General features: G+C 62.8%; 2 protein-coding genes across 3 annotated transcripts in view; both read left to right on the forward strand.

Moving 5' to 3' along the window:
* Positions 1-17: 17 nt before the first annotated feature.
* LOC107210502 (laminin subunit beta-1-like) lies at positions 18-15,558 on the forward strand. 2 transcript variants are annotated; one of them, XM_033517348.1, is made up of 35 exons: positions 18-2,040; positions 3,679-3,728; positions 4,202-4,377; positions 4,482-4,605; positions 4,699-4,772; positions 4,879-5,067; positions 5,146-5,209; positions 5,283-5,488; positions 5,565-5,685; positions 5,883-6,071; positions 6,197-6,376; positions 6,753-6,865; positions 6,973-7,052; positions 7,278-7,434; positions 7,614-7,766; positions 7,866-8,024; positions 8,105-8,226; positions 8,350-8,470; positions 8,996-9,182; positions 9,362-9,505; positions 9,966-10,197; positions 10,519-10,682; positions 10,770-10,994; positions 11,413-11,627; positions 11,713-11,809; positions 12,259-12,637; positions 12,719-12,903; positions 12,975-13,204; positions 13,291-13,494; positions 13,844-13,988; positions 14,074-14,281; positions 14,374-14,515; positions 14,730-14,906; positions 14,997-15,153; positions 15,298-15,558. In XM_033517348.1, exons 1-35 carry the CDS (start codon positions 1,751-1,753, stop codon positions 15,429-15,431), a joined length of 5,793 nt encoding a protein of 1,930 aa, XP_033373239.1. In that variant the 5' UTR covers positions 18-1,750; the 3' UTR covers positions 15,432-15,558. The 2 variants fall into 2 exon arrangements, with proteins under 2 accessions (XP_033373239.1, XP_033373240.1); XM_033517349.1 differs by lacking the exons at positions 13,291-13,494; positions 13,844-13,988; positions 14,074-14,281; positions 14,374-14,515.
* A 14-nt stretch (positions 15,559-15,572) lies between these two features.
* Positions 15,573-15,837, forward strand: part of LAMB2 (laminin subunit beta 2) — a 10,454-nt gene continuing 10,189 nt past the window's right edge. Inside the window, exons 1-2 of the mRNA XM_015640497.1 lie at positions 15,573-15,581; positions 15,669-15,792. Of these exons, the coding sequence (XP_015495983.1) occupies positions 15,573-15,581; positions 15,669-15,792 (133 nt within the window). The remainder of the gene's footprint in view (positions 15,582-15,668; positions 15,793-15,837) is intronic.

The following is a 15,837-nucleotide window of genomic DNA, read 5'->3' on the forward strand; positions in this document are numbered from 1 at the left end:
CATGGGGCACGCTCAGCTGCGGACTACAACCCCAGGTCATCTCCCCAGTTATCCCAGGGAAGTTTGGCGTTACTCAGATTCCATTAAGGATTGCCTGGTTTGGGGTAGGAAATACCCCGGATGTGTGTCAGTGGTGCTGAACCGGGATAAATCCGCATTCCTGGTTAGTTCCTAGAAACACGCACACTGTGCTGGCAGGTGCTGTGCCAGCCCCAGCCTGCCTGCCCACCCTCCAGCCTCTCTCGGAATCTGCCCACTCTGCATCCGGGACCCTCTGGCCGGCTAATTCAACAGAAGCACCATTGTTCCACGGTTTGCATCTGGATCAAGTTTGTGCCACAGGGCTGTCAGTGCACTGACCCAGCACTAATGGTGGTGGGACTGTGGCCCTGGGCAGACAGCAGCTCCTGTGCCGTGCTGGAGCTCATTCCTTGAGAAGGGAAGTGGTTAAGTAATTCTTTGCTCACTAAGGATGTTCGGGCTGCCTGCTGTGCGCACGGAAGTCGGTCCAAGCAGGGCTGGCCAGGAGTGAGAGGCTGCCTCTGCAGCTCAGGGGCTCTGCCGAGCATGGGAGGGGGGGCCTCTGTGCTGCTGCAGGAGTGCCCCGACCGCTGCTGAAAGGTGCTGGGGGAGCGAGGCTGTGGGCGCCTGAGGAAGCGGGGGATGCTCGGCAGCATTGAAACGCTGGTGACGGAGGGGAGAGCTGCTGGCAGATCTTCAGCCAGTGGAGCTGCCCCCGGACAGGCCATCTCTCCGGGCAAACCCGGACCACCCCCACGCGTTCAGCTCTGGGGCAGCCCAGGGGATTGCAGCTTGGCATGGGAAGTCAGAGCAGCCTTCAGGGAGGTGCCTGGACATTGGCTCTCTCGTTCCCCACATCCCACTGAGGATCCCTTCCTCCCACTTCGCTTTTCAAGGCCAGAGATCCTGTTACAGTTGCCTTTATCAGGCCTCTTTGGATCTCCTTGGAGCAGATAAGGTTTGCTTGGCAAGATCCCTTGACATAGACACCCTGGCCAGTGCTAATAGCACTTTGTCAGCTCATCTCCTGTCAGCTCTCCCAGCTCAGAAAGTGGTGGTAGTGCCTGACCACCAGCCTGCACTGCTGGAGCCTTGCCGGGCACAGCCTGGCCCCTCCTTCAGGCTTCCAAGTGCCTTGCATGGCTATGGGGAGCTGGTAGGGCACTGCCCACAGCATCTCTTGTCCTGCTGAGGTGCCTGGCTGTCTCAGGGTGTCCCTGGGGGTGTAGGTTTTGGCATCCCTATGGCCGAGAGCTGCTTCTTTGTCTGCCCATGACCTTGCTTGGCGGCGGGCAGCCAGAGCATGGCCTTGGTGTGGAGAGCACATGGTTCCTCTTCCTTCCTTCGGCCTCGGCTAATAAAAGGCACTATCCCTATGTGACAGTGAGATCTCTGCGGAACCCGGCCCTGGTGCACAGCCGTGCTCCCTGCAGGGCTCCAGGGCTGCTGGCTGAGCACCTAGCCCAGCCAGTCCAGAGGATCCCAGGCAGCACCGACCAGCACAGGGTGAGTGGTGCATGGTGGTGTCCACAGTGCCAGCACTGGGCCTTAACAGGATCCATCTGGCATGGGTACTGGGGTAGTGCAGTGCAGGGCTCTCGGCACCGCTGCTAGAGATGTGCCCTGAGGAGGCACAGACGGGCCTGTGCAGTGCAGGGCGAGTCCCAGCCAGGCTGCCTGTCTCAGCGGCCCCACGTGCTGCACAACCGGGTGCAGCAGCCCTGTGGGAATGCTGTGCCTTCTCCCGACCAGCCTAGGCACAGGACACTGGTGTGTCACACGTGGGCCACCGCCAGCGTGTACCTTCCTCTGCCTCACCTTGGCTGAAGCTCGGTGCGGGCAGGTCCCTCCCCTCGCCTGGCACGGCTGCCGGAGGAGGAGACAGGCACCGGCCGCCCTCCTCCAGGAACAGCAGCTGAGCCCAGCCCGAGCCCAGCCCGAGCCCAGCGGGCCTCCGACTCCACAGCCCACCCGGGCCACCAGACACCTGCCCAGCACCCGAGGCTCCCACGGGCACAGGTAGGAGCCGGTGTGCCGTAGGGGAGACCCTGGGCACGGCACAGCTCTGAGGCATGGCACAGCTCTTGGCACACGGCGCAGCCCCATGGCACGGGCTGGGTGCTGGCAACTGGCAAGAGGCAGCACACAAGGAAGGGGCTGCGGGGTGCCTTGGCAGTGACAGGCTGGGTACCCCCACCCCTGCCGTGCGTTTCCTATGGCTGACGTGTGCCGGACTTTGCCCAGGGAGCTGTGGCAGTGGGGAGGTACAGGTACCTTGGGAGGGACGTTCCCATCCGGCAGCATCGTGGCCGTACCCGGGTGAGCTCCTGGTGGAGCAGATACCCTGCACGGCTCCACCCTGCAGCGGAGCCGTGCTGGTGTCTTCGCCGTGGGACATCCCCAGGTGGGGCAAAGAATGGTGCAGTGACCCCTGTGTGGCTGCACCCGCCGGTTCCTGGAGCATCAGGCACCCATCCCGCCATGCCGCCCCCACGCCTCACTGCCAGTGGCAGCAGGCACGTTCCTGCCGCGCCGTGCCGGGAGCCCAGGGAACGCGGTGCCTCTTGCTCGCCAGCCCACGAGGCGCCCTTTTGTTTGCCGGCGGGGCCCACCGTGCCGCCCGGGGGCCGGGGCGTGCCCGGGCTGCCGACGCCTGGCCGGCCTGGCCTCCGCGGGCGGGCGGGCGGCGGGGGCCTCCAGGCAGAAGGAATCGGCAGTGACATTCCCGTAGCCTGGAGACCGCCGTCCCTTTCAGCGGGCAGCCCATTTGAATAAGAATCGTACACAGGGAAGGGGGGCCACCGGCCGCCATCCCATCGCTGCCCTTGCCCCAGCTCATTTCTGCGCGCCCAGCCCAGGGGCAGCGGGTCCCACGCCGCCCTCGCCCCTGGCCTTGGTCCCGCCGGACGCCGCAGGACGCCAGGTACAGGGGGTTTGCGCGGCTCGGGGACCCTTGTGCCAGCACGTGGCTCTGCACCACCTTGCCTATCGTCCTGGCAAGGCTTCGAGCCGGGCGGGTGCCAGGACAGAGTCGCGGCTCCCCCCGCCGCCCCCGAGCCCCCCTGCCCTGGGCTGGCTCCGTGCGGGGGACAGGAGAGATGTGTTTGGGTAGAGCCAGGACCAGGCTTTCATCCAGCACTTTCGAGGCTGGGAGCGGGAAGTACCGGGAGAGAAGGAAACACAAAAGGCTCCTCCAACCTAAATTTAACAGCGGGACCCCGGCCAGAGTCAGGGACGCCCTTGCCCAGCCGGCTCCGGCATTCCTGGCTCCCTTCCCATGCTGGCCCTGGCCCGGTGCTGGTACCCCCCGGGGGCACTAGCGACCCCCAAAAGGACAGATCCATTCTGAGCCAGGCAGGATGGGGCATGGCACAGTTTGTACCAGCTCTGGTGGGGCATAGCATGGCTGTGTGCCTGGGTGTGTGTGTGACAGTCCCCCAGAGCTGTTCAGGTGGGCACTGCATGTCATCTCAGAGGACTTTCAGACCCAACTGCCCCTGATTCCTCGTGTTGTCCCCGGAAAGCACCATCATGCCAGTGCTGGGGGGTGCATCCTGGACTGCACAGTCGTGGTAGAGGCAGGAGAGGACATCAGCTGCCCTGCCCTCCATGCCATACCCTGCACCCTCCTGCAGTGCCATCTCCGTGTTCTACCAGGCAGATCCCGTGGTTGCCCATGGACCTCTTGGCACTTGCTCTCCTCCTGGGTAAGCAAGGCCTTGGGGGCACCCTGCATACCGACAGTGCTGGGAGCTGTGGTGGTTCAGGGACCCCACTCTGGGGTGGAGGGTGCTGGGCAGTGAAGGTGGTGGCAATGGCGGCGCTCCCTGCCTGGCAGCGACAAAACCTAGCAGGGAATCCAGGCTCCACTAAGCCCTGTCGGGATTAGCAAGCGCCTGACCTGGCTCCTGACTCCCCCCGGCACTTGTCGGCACCCTGGGGCTGCCCAGGCCCCCAGGAGCACAGGCAGCCCAGCCCCCCACTCACCCTGCTCCCTGCCCCTGGTCACGCGGCTGCAGCGCTGCTGCCAGCACCTTTCCGGATCATGGAGCTTCGTGCTGCATCAGTGGGTTGGGATGCAGGGATGGGACAGCTGGGGGTGGGGTGGGTGCGTGGAGGAGCAGGGGGTGCCCAGGCGCCCCAGCGCAGCCCCCAGCCCATGCCCTCATGCTCTCTGCAGTGGGGGGACTGGTGGCAGGAGGTGCCCAGGCACCTGACCTGAATCATGGCTGCGCCCGCGGCAGCTGCTACCCAGCCACTGGGAACCTGCTGGTGGGGCGAGCCACCCGCCTGAGTGCCACCTCCACCTGTGGGCTGGATGGGCCCCAGGAGTACTGCATCGTCAGCCACCTCCAGGTGAGCCCACCCAGCCCCAGAATGGCTCCTGCATAGACCCACAGAGCCAGGCACTGGTGCAGCCTCCAGTCACCTATTCCTGATGGTGCCACTCCCTGGCACAGGACTCGGAGAAATGTTTCACCTGTGACTCACGTGACCCATCCCTGCCTGAGAGCCACCGCATAGAGAATGTCATCTACCTAAGCAGCCCCCATGACCAACGGACCTGGTGGCAGTCAGAGAATGGTGAGGTGGCAGTGGGGTTGCCCCATGTGCATGTGCTATGGGGCTGCGTGGCCATGGGGGTCTCCCCTAGCCTTAGGCATCTCTGTCTCCCAGGTGTGGAGCATGTCAGCATCCGCCTGGATCTGGAGGGCGAGTTCCACTTCACCCACCTCATCATGAAGTTTAAAGTGGGTCCTGGCACATGGATGCCTAGGATGGGATGGAATGGGATGGGACAGGATGGATCCAGAGGGGCTGTGGGTCTGGCCACCACCCCATCTGGGTGTCCTGCAGACCTTCCGCCCCGCGGCCATGCTGGTGGAGCGCTCAGCAGACTTTGGGCGCACCTGGAAGGTTTACCGCTACTTTGCCTACAACTGCTCCAAGCTCTTCCCTGGAATCCCCAACCACCCTTCGGGGCTCGTGGATGAAGTGCTGTGTGACCAGCGCTACTCTGAGATCGAGCCTTCCAGCCATGGGGAGGTGCGTGGGGATAGGGCAGTGCAGAGTGGGGCCAGGGGTCTGGGTGGAATGGGATCACCCATTCCTTCCTTCTCACAGGTCATCTTCAAAGTGCTGGACCCCTCCATCCCTGTGGCAGATCCCTATAGCCCAGACATCCAGAGTATGTGGCCAGAGTGTGGGGGATGCGGGGCTGGCTGGTGTCAGGGCAGGTGCTAAAAGTGGCACACCCCCAGACCTGCTTCGTGTCACCAACCTGCGGGTGAACCTCACCAAGCTGCACACACTGGGTGACAACCTGCTGGACTCACGGCGGGAGGTGCTGCACAAGTACTACTACGCTGTGGATGAGCTGGTGCTGCGTGGGAGCTGCTTCTGCCACGGCCACGCTGCCCACTGTGCCCCAGCACCGGGTGCCCCAACACCCTCTGTCCCCGGCATGGTGAGACACACACCCACCAGCACAGCACGGTGCCCAGTGGGACCTGGCAGCCACACTGAGCTGGGTGCTCCCCCAGATCCATGGGCGCTGTGTCTGTGAGCACCACACGCAGGGGCTGAACTGTGAGCGCTGCGAGGACTTCTACCATGACCTGCCCTGGCGCCCGGCCGAGGGCTCCAGCACCAACGCCTGTCGCCGTGAGTGCCAGGGCTGTCAGGCTATCCTGTGCCAGGGGTTTTGGGGTGCTGCAAGCTGTACTTTGGGGAGGTTTGGGGTTGTGGTGCTGCATATCAGAGTAAGGGGAATCCAGGCAGGGGAGGTTCGGCACTGGGGCTGCTGCCTGCCAGATGTGGGCTGTGGTGCCGCATGCCGTGCCGCGGTGCTGTCCCTGCAGGCTGTGACTGCAACGAGCACTCACGGCGGTGCCACTTTGACATGGCCGTGTTCCTGGCCACGGGGAACACCAGTGGGGCTGTGTGTGATGGCTGCCAGCACAACACCATGGGCCGCCACTGCCACCTCTGCAAGCCTTTCTACTACCGGCACCCTCGCTCTGACATCCGGTCCCCTACTGCCTGTGCCCGTGAGTGTCCTGGGACCCCAGCCTCATGGCTTGTCCCAACCCTGTGGCTCCCAGTGCCACCTGCCCCAGCCTCACAGCTCCTGGTGCCAGCAGCCAGAACTCCTCATGATCCCCTCTCTTGGCAGCGTGCGATTGTGACCCGGCAGGCTCACTGGATGGAGGTGCCTGCGACGGGCACACGGACGTGGCGCTGGGCATGATTGCGGGGCAGTGCCGCTGCAAGGAGAATGTGGCCGGTCCCCGCTGTGACCGCTGCCGGCACGGCGCCTATGGCCTCAGTCATGGCGACCCACAGGGCTGCCAGCGTGAGCTGGGAGCCAGGGATGGGGATGGGAGAAGGGATGGGGATGGGAATGGGGGGATGATGGAGGGGTAGGGATGAAGGGATGAACTTGGAGGGATGGGGAATGAAGGGATGTTGATGGAGGAATGGGGACGGGATGGACGAGGATGGAGGTAGAGGTAGGGTGATGGAGGGATGAGGATGGAAAGATCTGGGATAGAGGGATGGAGATGGAAGGATGTAGGATAGAGGGATGTGGCATAGTTGTATGGAAATGGATGGAGGGATGGGGATGGAAGGGATGAAGATGGATGGATATGGAATGGGGAAGAAGGGCCATGAAGCATGTAGGCTGTGGTCCCAGTGGCACCCTCTCACATGTGCATGTGTGGGGGCAGCATGCAGGTGTGACCCACGGGGTACAGTGGCAGGCAGCTCCCCGTGTGACCCCATCAGTGGGGACTGCTACTGCAAACGCTTCGTGGCTGGGCGCTCCTGCAGCCAGTGTGTGGTGAGTGCCCCAGCCTGCCCCACACCATGCCTATGGGCCTGACTGTCCCCAGCCCCATGGCAACCCCCAGGGCTGGGTTGGCCCTACATGTCCCTTCCTCACTGCAGCCTGAATTCTGGGGTCTGAGCTACGACTTGGGGGGCTGCCGGCCCTGCGCCTGTGACTTCGGGGGAGCCTACAACAACCGGTGGGGCCCAGCACAGCACCTGGAGGGGCTCTGGGGTGGGGGTCACACATGGGGGGAGGGAGGGATGGGAAAAAGGCTGGGGAGATACAGGAGCTGGGATGGAGGGAGAAAGAGAGGGATCTCTATCCCCAGAGGTGGAGGGATAGGGATAGAGATGGAAGTAGGGATGGATGAAGATACAGACAGATAGAAGGACAGATGAAGGGACAGGACGGTCACCCCCAGGTGCTCCATGGAGGATGGTGCATGTCCCTGCCGTCCCCACATCATGGGGCGGCAGTGTGACCAGGTACAACCTGGCTTCTTCTGTGCCCCCCTCGACTACTACACTTATGAGGCCGAGCAGGCCACCTTCCATGGCCACAGCCACCCTCAACTCCCGGTGAGTTTTCTTGGGGGTCCCTGTGCTTGTGCATGGCTGCCAATGTGCATCATGCTGCATGCATAGCTGCCACTGTGCTCTATGCATGGCTGTTACCCTGTCCTGCATGTGGCTGCTACCATGTCCTGTTCATGGCTGTCCCTGTGCATGGCCACTGTCCCCTGACCCCGTCCCTGCAGGGTGCCATTCGGGCGGAGGTTCCCCAGGACTGCCTGGAGTATGACACGAGGGAGCCGGCAGGGCGGAAGGGACGCTCACGGCATCAGCACAACCCTTCCCGTGCTCCCCAGCCCCCTGTCCCCTTGCGCCGCAGCCGCCAGCAGCCCCCCAAGGTGAGCCCTGGGGTGGTAGGAGTGGGCACAGTGAGGCACTGCAGGGCAGAAGTGGCTGGGGGTAGAACCAGGGCCAAACTGTGCTGATGCCCTGCCCAGCCGGATGTGGAGGAGGTGGTGCGGGACAGTGCCGGTCGCATGGTGACGTGGACAGGCTTGGGGTTTGCCCGCGTGCGGGACGGGGCTGGCCTGACCTTCCGTGTGGACAACGTGCCCTACGCCATGGACTATGAGCTGCTGCTGCGCTATGAGCCTGAGGTGAGCACAGCCACAACCATGGATGGCCACGGCGTGTATGGCACAGCACAGCCCTGACACTGCCTTACCTGTTGCCACAGTCAGCCGAGGACTGGGAGGCCGTGGTCAGTGTCAGCTCCCGTGTGCTGCCCACCAGCTCTCGCTGTGGGAACCTGCTGCCCTCCGAGCAGATGTACCGCCAGAGTCTGCCCCACAGCCAGAGGTGCAATGGGATGGGGTGGGGTGGGCTGGGGATGGGAACAAGGGAGGTGGTTGGGTTCTGCTGCTATCCTTCTACAGTGTCCATGGCCCTGCTGTGCCCATGCCTCAACACCTGACTCTACAGGTATGTGCTGCTCTCCCGGCCCTTCTGCTTCGAGCCCAGCACCCCTTATGAGGTGACAATGCGGCTTCAGCGGGCTGGTGTCACCCAGCGCCACCCTGGTGCCTTCATCCTCATCGACTCGGTGAGGGGGAGTCACACTGCACCTTGCACCTGAGGCTTGGCGGATCGTGGGCAGGGATGGGAAACCACAGTGGGAAGTGATCCCCCTCTGGGGATGTACGTGGGGTCAGGATGGGGATGGGGATAAGTTGGGATGAGATAGGGTGGGATGGAGATGGGGATGAGATGAGGATTGGGATGAGATGAGGATGGAGGATGGAGATGAATGGGAATGGGAATGGGAATGGGGAAGGAGAAGCAGATGTTGATGGGGAAGGGCATATCAATGAGACTGGGGACTTAGATTTGGGGTTGGCATAGGAATGTCACAATGGAAGGGGATAAAGTAGCTTTTGGGGATGGCAGTTTATACGGGAGTATCAATGGGGTTGGGGATGTCAGTGGAGCTGGGGCTATTGGGGGAGCTGGGGTAATTGACCACAGCAGCACTGGGACTGTCCTGGAGCACATGGATCCAGCTTAGTGGTAGGTCCCACTGTGGAGGCTGGCTATGCCCACCAGCCCCATCTCCTCTTCCTTCCCACAGCTGGTGCTCCTGCCGCAGGTGTCAGAGTTACCAGGGTTCCATGGGGCAGAGGCAGCAGTGCGCCAGGAGGAGCTGGAGCGGTACCGGTGCCTGGAGGTGTTTCGCATGGCCCCCCCTCATCCCCTGGCCCAGGCCTGTGCCCGCCTGGTCTGCAGCGTCTCAGCCCTGATGCACGGCGGGGCACTGCGTGAGTGGGGAGCCTGTGGGGATGGGACCCATGAGTGGGCAGGGGTGGAGCCCTGCCCGGGCCAGTGGGTCAGTATATGCCCATGGCATGGTGGGCAGAAGAGCAGTGGCAGGGTGTGGGCAGCTGCGGGCAGCTACAGACCAGGCAGCCCTGGCCCCACGCTGGTCCTGCTCCCGCAGCCTGCCAGTGCGACCCACAGGGCTCCCGCAGCAGCGAGTGCCAGGTACAGGGCGGGCAGTGTGAGTGCAAGCCCCACGTCATCGGCCGACGCTGTGACCACTGTGCCCCAGGCAGCTATGGCTTTGGGCCCCTGGGATGCAGCCGTGAGTAGTGGGATCTTCATCTGCCAGGAGTTGCTGTCTCTCCTGTCTGTCTGTCCAGCCATTAGTACCTCCTTCATTGCCCTGTCCACTTGTCTGTCTGTTCATTTGTCTGTGCATGTGTCCATCTCAGCCCTGCTGTCATGCAGCCCATGGGTTCAGTCACAGTTATCCATCCATCCATCCATCCATCCATCCATCCATCCATCCATCCATCCATCCATCCATCCATCCTTCCATCCATCCATCCACATGAGCCTCCTGTGAGCATTGTGCTGTCCTGCACTCACTCCTCTGTTTGTCCACTCATTTCCTTGTGGACCTGTGCGTCCACATGAGCCCTTCTCTGCCACAGCCCATGGAGTGAGCATATTCTGGGTGCAGGTTCCCTGCCTGTCTGTCTGTCTGTCCATCCCTGTGTCCCTGAATCCATGTGCCTGACCTGAGTTTTGCCATCCTACAGCCTGCACCTGCTCCCCAGAGGGCTCAGTGTCCCAGCTGTGCGACCAGGTGAGCGGGCAGTGCCGGTGCCATCCTGGCACCGTGGGCCGGCAGTGTGACCAGTGCCAGCCCAGCCACTGGGGCTTCCCTGCCTGCCGGCCCTGCCAGTGCAATGGGCACGCTGAGGAGTGTGACCCCCGGACGGGCACCTGTCTGCACTGCCGCGACCATACGAGCGGACGGCATTGTGAGAGGTGAGCCAGCTCCAGGAGGAGGGGATGGCGTGGCATGGCGTGGCATGGTGTAGGATGAGATATGATGGTATGCGATATGTTGGAATGGTGGGATGGGTTGAGATGCAGTGGCATGGATATGATGGGATGGGGTAGAATAGGATGGGATGGCATGGTGTAGGATGGGATAAGTATAATTGGATGGGATGGAATGGGATGGGATGGAAAAAATTGGTTAGGATAGGGTGAGATATGATGGTATGGGATACAATGGAATGGGATAGGATGGTGGGATGGTATATGATGGATGGGAAGGACCCATTGGGATTGTTGTCCTTTCAGGTGCCAGGATGGTTACTATGGGAACCCTGTGCTGGGCTCGGGGCAGCAGTGCCGGCCCTGCCCCTGCCCCGGCTACCCTGGCACACGGAATTACCATGGGAGCACCTGCCATGCCGATGCTGAGACACACCACATTGTCTGCCTCTGTGCCCCTGGATATGCAGGTGAGGGGCAGAGCGGACACAGTGCAGCAGGGCCCCTCCTGCACTGGGGCTGGGGGACACCAGCACCTATAGCTGCGCTTTCTGCAGGGCCCCGCTGCGACCGCTGCTCCCCTGGTTACTTTGGGTCTCCGGAGATGGAGGGGGGGGAGTGCCGGCCCTGCCAGTGCAACAACAACATCGACGCCAGCGACCCAGAGGGCTGTGACCCCCGCACGGGCCAGTGCCTGCGCTGCCTGTACCATACTGCTGGGCCACGCTGTGCCCAGTGTCAGCCTGGCTACTACGGCAATGCCCTGCAGCGCAGCTGCCGGCGTGAGCGGGGCGGGGGACTCTGTGGGGCTGGGGCTGCATGGGGGGTTTGAGATGGGGGGTTTGAAGTGAGCCAAGGGCTCAGGGTAGGGATGAGGTGTGGGGCTGTGGTTGGTTGTGGGGTGATTTGGGTTGGGTTGAGGAGAATTTTGGGGTATTGTGGGGCTAGGGTTCAGCCAGGAGAGATCTGGGGCTTTTAGAAGGGGCATGGGGCTGTGCCTGTGTTGGGGCTGGGCAGGGAACAGGGGTCGGGGTTGGTGGGGGTGTTAGGATCAGGGGTGTTTGGGCTGTGCAGGTGTTTGAGGCCAGGCAGACTGGGGGGCCACTGGGGTCAGGCAGATTTGGGGTGCTGGGACCAGCAGCACACTGCCTGGGTGGTGGGTGTGGGCTGAGCCCTACATGGCCACCCATGCTCCTGCAGGATGTGTCTGTGACCCACGGGGTACACTGGCCTCCCATTGCACCGATGGCACCTGCGATTGTGACCGTGGCACAGGAGCCTGCGCCTGCCGCCCCAACGTCGTGGGCAAGAGTTGTGATCACTGTGCACCCCACTTCTGGAGGCTGGGGGGCCCAGGGGGCTGTGAGCCCTGTGGCTGCCACCCCACACATGCCCTGCACCCTGCCTGTGACACAGTGAGTCCCCTGGCACCCTGGTATGGCTTCTGTGCCCTCTTGGGGCCCAGTGAGCTGCACAGTGAGCATGGCACTGTCGCTGCAGGTGACAGGGCAGTGCCAGTGCCGGCCTGGCTTCGGGGGTCGTGTCTGTTCCCAGTGCCAGGAGCACCACTGGGGAGACCCCGAGCAGGAGTGCCGAGGTGGGAGCACATCCCAGGGACTGGGGGAGCATGGGCTCTGGGGACAGGGGATGTGTGGGACTCTGGGTGCATGGTGAGACTCTAGGGAAATGGGGGCCCTGGGGACATGGTGGGAGACTCTGAACATGGGACCCTAAGGAGACAGTGAGACACTGGGGATACAGGGGACTCAGGAGATCTTGGGAATGTGGTGGGACACTGTGGGCATGGCAGACCTTGGGGAAACAGTGGGATGCTGGGGACATGGTGGAACATTGAGGACATGGTGTGTGTCTGGGGACATGCAGGACTCAGGGGACCCAAAGTACTTGGTGGAACTGTGGGGACTAGAAGATGCTGGGGATAGATTGGGTTCTGGAGACACAGGAGAATATGGTGGGATATGGTGGCAGTCTGGGGGCATGGGGCTCCATGGGAAGGCTGGGACACACTGCCAACTGTCTCTGCAGCCTGTGAGTGTGAGCCGCTGGGTGCTGAGAGCCCACAGTGCGAGCAGGACAACGGGCAGTGCCGGTGCCGCCTGGGATTCGGGGGGCTGCGCTGTGACCGCTGCCAGCGGGGCTACCAGGAGCCCTTTCCCCACTGCTCTCCCTGCCACCCTTGCTTTGGGCGCTGGGACCTGGCCGTGGGCAGCCTGCAGGAAGGACTGCAGCGCCTTGGGGCACAGGTGCAGGCCCTGAGGGAGGGGGACTCCGCACTCCCACTCAGCCCCCGCCGCCTGCGGGAGCTGGAGGAGGCTCTGAGGCACGTGGAACAGCTGCTGGGAGAGGGGGACAGCCCTGGTGGTCCCCTCCTCGATGGACTGCCCAGGCAGCTGGGTGGTACCAGGCAAGTGTGCATGTAGGGCTGGGGTGGAGGGACCCCCTCTTGCCCCCTCTGAAAGTTTGAAGCCCCCCTCCCTACCCAAAGGATGGAGCTGGACAACTTCTGGAAGCACCTCCAAGAGTTGGAGCAGCATCTAGATCAGCTGGCGCAGACGGATATGCAGCACCATGACCGGCTAGCTGAGCTGAGCCATGAGCTGGGAGGTCTCAACCGAACCACCTCCCACCTTCAAATCCTCCTCAGCACTGTAGCAGCAGCTGGGTTCAGCGGTAAGAGCAACCAGCAAAGTCTGGGTTTGGTGGCAGCCATTCTGGGCAAACCCTGACACCCGCACCTGCAGAGTCTTACCGCAGCATCCTGGCATCGATGGAGACCTCGCGGCAGGCAGAGGTGGTGGCCAATGGCACAGCTGGCGAGCTAAGTAGGGCGCAGATGACACAGAGGGCAACAGAGCGTGCTTTGCGGCAGCGGGGCGACACTTTCCGCCGTGGCACAGCCGCAGCCCGGAAATCCTTGCGGGAGACACAAAAACGGGTGATGGGACTCAGCATTACCAGGATCAATGAGAAGGTAAGAGCAGGACTGGCAGAAGGGGTGCGGCCGTCACCCCCCATGTAGTGTTGAGCTGCCATTTCCACCATTGGAAATCATCACAGATTTGTGGGGCACCCGGAGACCGGAGCTGCAAGCACGCGTCTTGCGGAGGAGCCTTGTGCCGAGACAGTGCAGGGACAAGGCATTGCGGTGGCACTGGGTGTGCAGGGGTACTGCCTATCTCAGCTCGAGCCCTGAGCAGTGCCCACAATGCCTCACAGCAGCTGGAGGTGGCATTAGGGCAGCTGGGTGTTGTGACACAGAAGGTAGGAGTGCTTGCTCCATGGCACTTTTTGGGGTTCCCTTGTGTCATCTTTGAATGTCCTGTTTGTGCCCTTTCCATGCCACTTTTCATGACCCCCTTCAATGTTCTCATTTTTCCCTTTCCATGCCCACAAGTATGTCAACTCTGCATGTATCTCTTATGCCCATTCAGAGATGCCCTTTGTGCCACCTGTGTGGACCCTTGGGCCATTGCTGTACTCTCTGTCTCCTGGTACCCCCCTTGCACGCTCCTTTGCAGGCTTACATCTTGTCCCCTTGTACCCCCTGCTCACCCCGAATGCCCCTGCCCGGGGCTGCCCTGTGCCCCCTGCTCAGCCAGGTGCCCCTCAGATGCAGGAGGTGCAGGAGCTGGCACGGGGGGCACTCAGCTGGGCAGAGGAGGCACTGGGGCGCTCTCAGGCCGCTCGCAGCCATGCAGAGAAGGCAACGGCCCAGCTGAGGGACTTTATCCGCCGAATCAAGGCCTTCCTGGCAGGTAGTGCCAGCACTGGGTGGGCACATGGGTATGGCAGGACCCAATGAGTCCATCCTGAACCCACCCTGCTCCCCTGTCCCTGCAGAGGAGGGAGCTGACCCAGGCAGCATTGAGCTGGTGGCCCGGCAGGTGCTGAACATCTCCTTGCCCAGCAGCCCCAGACAGATCCAGGAGCTGCTCTTGGAGATGCAGGAGAGCATTGGCCAGCTGGAGGGGGTGGACGCAGTTCTCAACAGCACAGCGGAGGGGCTGGCTGTGGCACGGGATCTGCTGGCACAGGGACAGGAGGCCAGGCAAGTGGTGGGGGCATGCTGGCTGGGGCAGGCAGATGATAGGGTCAGTCCCCCTGCACTGGCAGGTGCTGGAGCTGCCTGTGCTGCTGCAGGGAGCGAGCAGAAGGCATAAGGGATGAGCTGTTGGGGACACAGCAGGCACTGGAGGTGGCACGGACACAAGCAAGGACAGCAGGGAGCACCCTGCAAAGCGCCAGGGATGCCATCCAGGTGGCTGAGAACAGAGCCAGGGAGGTGAGGAGCATGGGCTGGGGGAGTGGAGCTGGTACCTCTGGGAGTAATGGGATCAGTGCTGTGGAGAGCGAGACTGAGGCCTTGGTCACATTATGGGCAGGGAGGCTTGCACTGGGGAAATGTGATTGGCACTGGGCAGGTGTCAGGGCAGTGGGGCTGGCACCATGGGCATAGTGGTGCTGTGCCTGCTGCAGCCTGTGTCCACACCTGCCAGGCGGAGCGCAGGCTGCGGGTGCTGGACAGGAAGGAGTTGCAGGCACAGAGGCGGCTGCGGGAGCTGGCACAGCGCATCACCGCCCTGCAGGAGCACAGCCGGGATGCTCGCCACATGGCCCAGCAAGCCAAGGACGGGGCACAGCGTGCCACCACCACCTCGGGGACACTTAGCCAGGTGAGCTCCATCCCTACCTGGTTATGCATGGCACCAAGCAGGTACTGGGTGCTGCGGATGCTCAGCCTCACCGTGTCCTTGTGCTGCCAGGACCTGGCACAGGTAACACAGCGTTATGTGATGCTGAAGAACCGGGTGGGCATGCTGGACAGAGTGTCTGGTGGGGCCCTGCAGCGCCTGTCACAGCTGATGGCAGAGGCCCAAGACCTCCTGGATAAAGCCAGCAACAGCAAGAGGAAGCTGGAAGGTGAGGGGGAGCACATGGTGGTACATTTTCTGCCACCTCCCCATACATCTCCCTTGTCCCCCTGGGCCTGCCCCACCGGGTGTCCCGATGGTGATATGGGACGTGGTGAGAGGCTGCCCTATGACCGTGTTGCCCATCCCACAGACCTGGAGCAGCGCTTTGGGGCCAATGAAAGGACAATGGCGGCAAAGGTGACACGACTGCAAGCTTTGGAGCAGCAAGTCACCGGGCTGTTGCTGGACATCCGGGAGAGGGCCAACGCTTACGCCACTTGCTAGGGACCACTGGCAGGACCGGGGGCCGGTCCTGCCCCGCCGCTCCGCAGGTCCCCGAGCCCGGGAGTCCCGTCCACTCTGCAGGTGCCTTTAGTGCGGGCGCGCCTGCAAATAAAACCCTATAACTGTGTGTGCTTGTGTCCGATGCCTTCTGCCTAGCCTGCTCCTGCCTCCTCCCGCCTCTCTCGGCCGGCCCGCTCCCCCGCTCCGGCCGGGATCCGCCCCGCGCTTTCCGCGCAGCCCCGAGCGCTGCGCCTGCCGCCAGTTCGGAGGGGCCGGGAGGGACCGGGAAGGGGACGGGGAAGGGACTGGGAACGGGAACGAGAAGGGGAACCGGTGGTTCAGGACGGGACGGGACGGGACCGTCGGGCACCTGCCGAGCGCCCCCTTTGCGCCCCTTTCCGTCCCG

Source organism: Parus major, chromosome 12 (genome assembly GCF_001522545.3).
Source record: "Parus major isolate Abel chromosome 12, Parus_major1.1, whole genome shotgun sequence".
Taxonomy (NCBI): Eukaryota; Metazoa; Chordata; class Aves; order Passeriformes; family Paridae; genus Parus; species Parus major.

Coding starts and splice junctions, on each gene's coding strand:
- LOC107210502 (XM_033517348.1), top strand. CDS start 1,751: ATGCTGTGCCTTCTCCCGACCAGCCTAGGCACAGGACACTGGTGTGTC. Junction 4,378..4,481: donor GCATCGTCAGCCACCTCCAG/GTGAGCCCACCC, acceptor TCCCTGGCACAG/GACTCGGAGAAATGTTTCAC. Junction 15,154..15,297: donor CAGCAAGAGGAAGCTGGAAG/GTGAGGGGGAGC, acceptor CCCATCCCACAG/ACCTGGAGCAGCGCTTTGGG.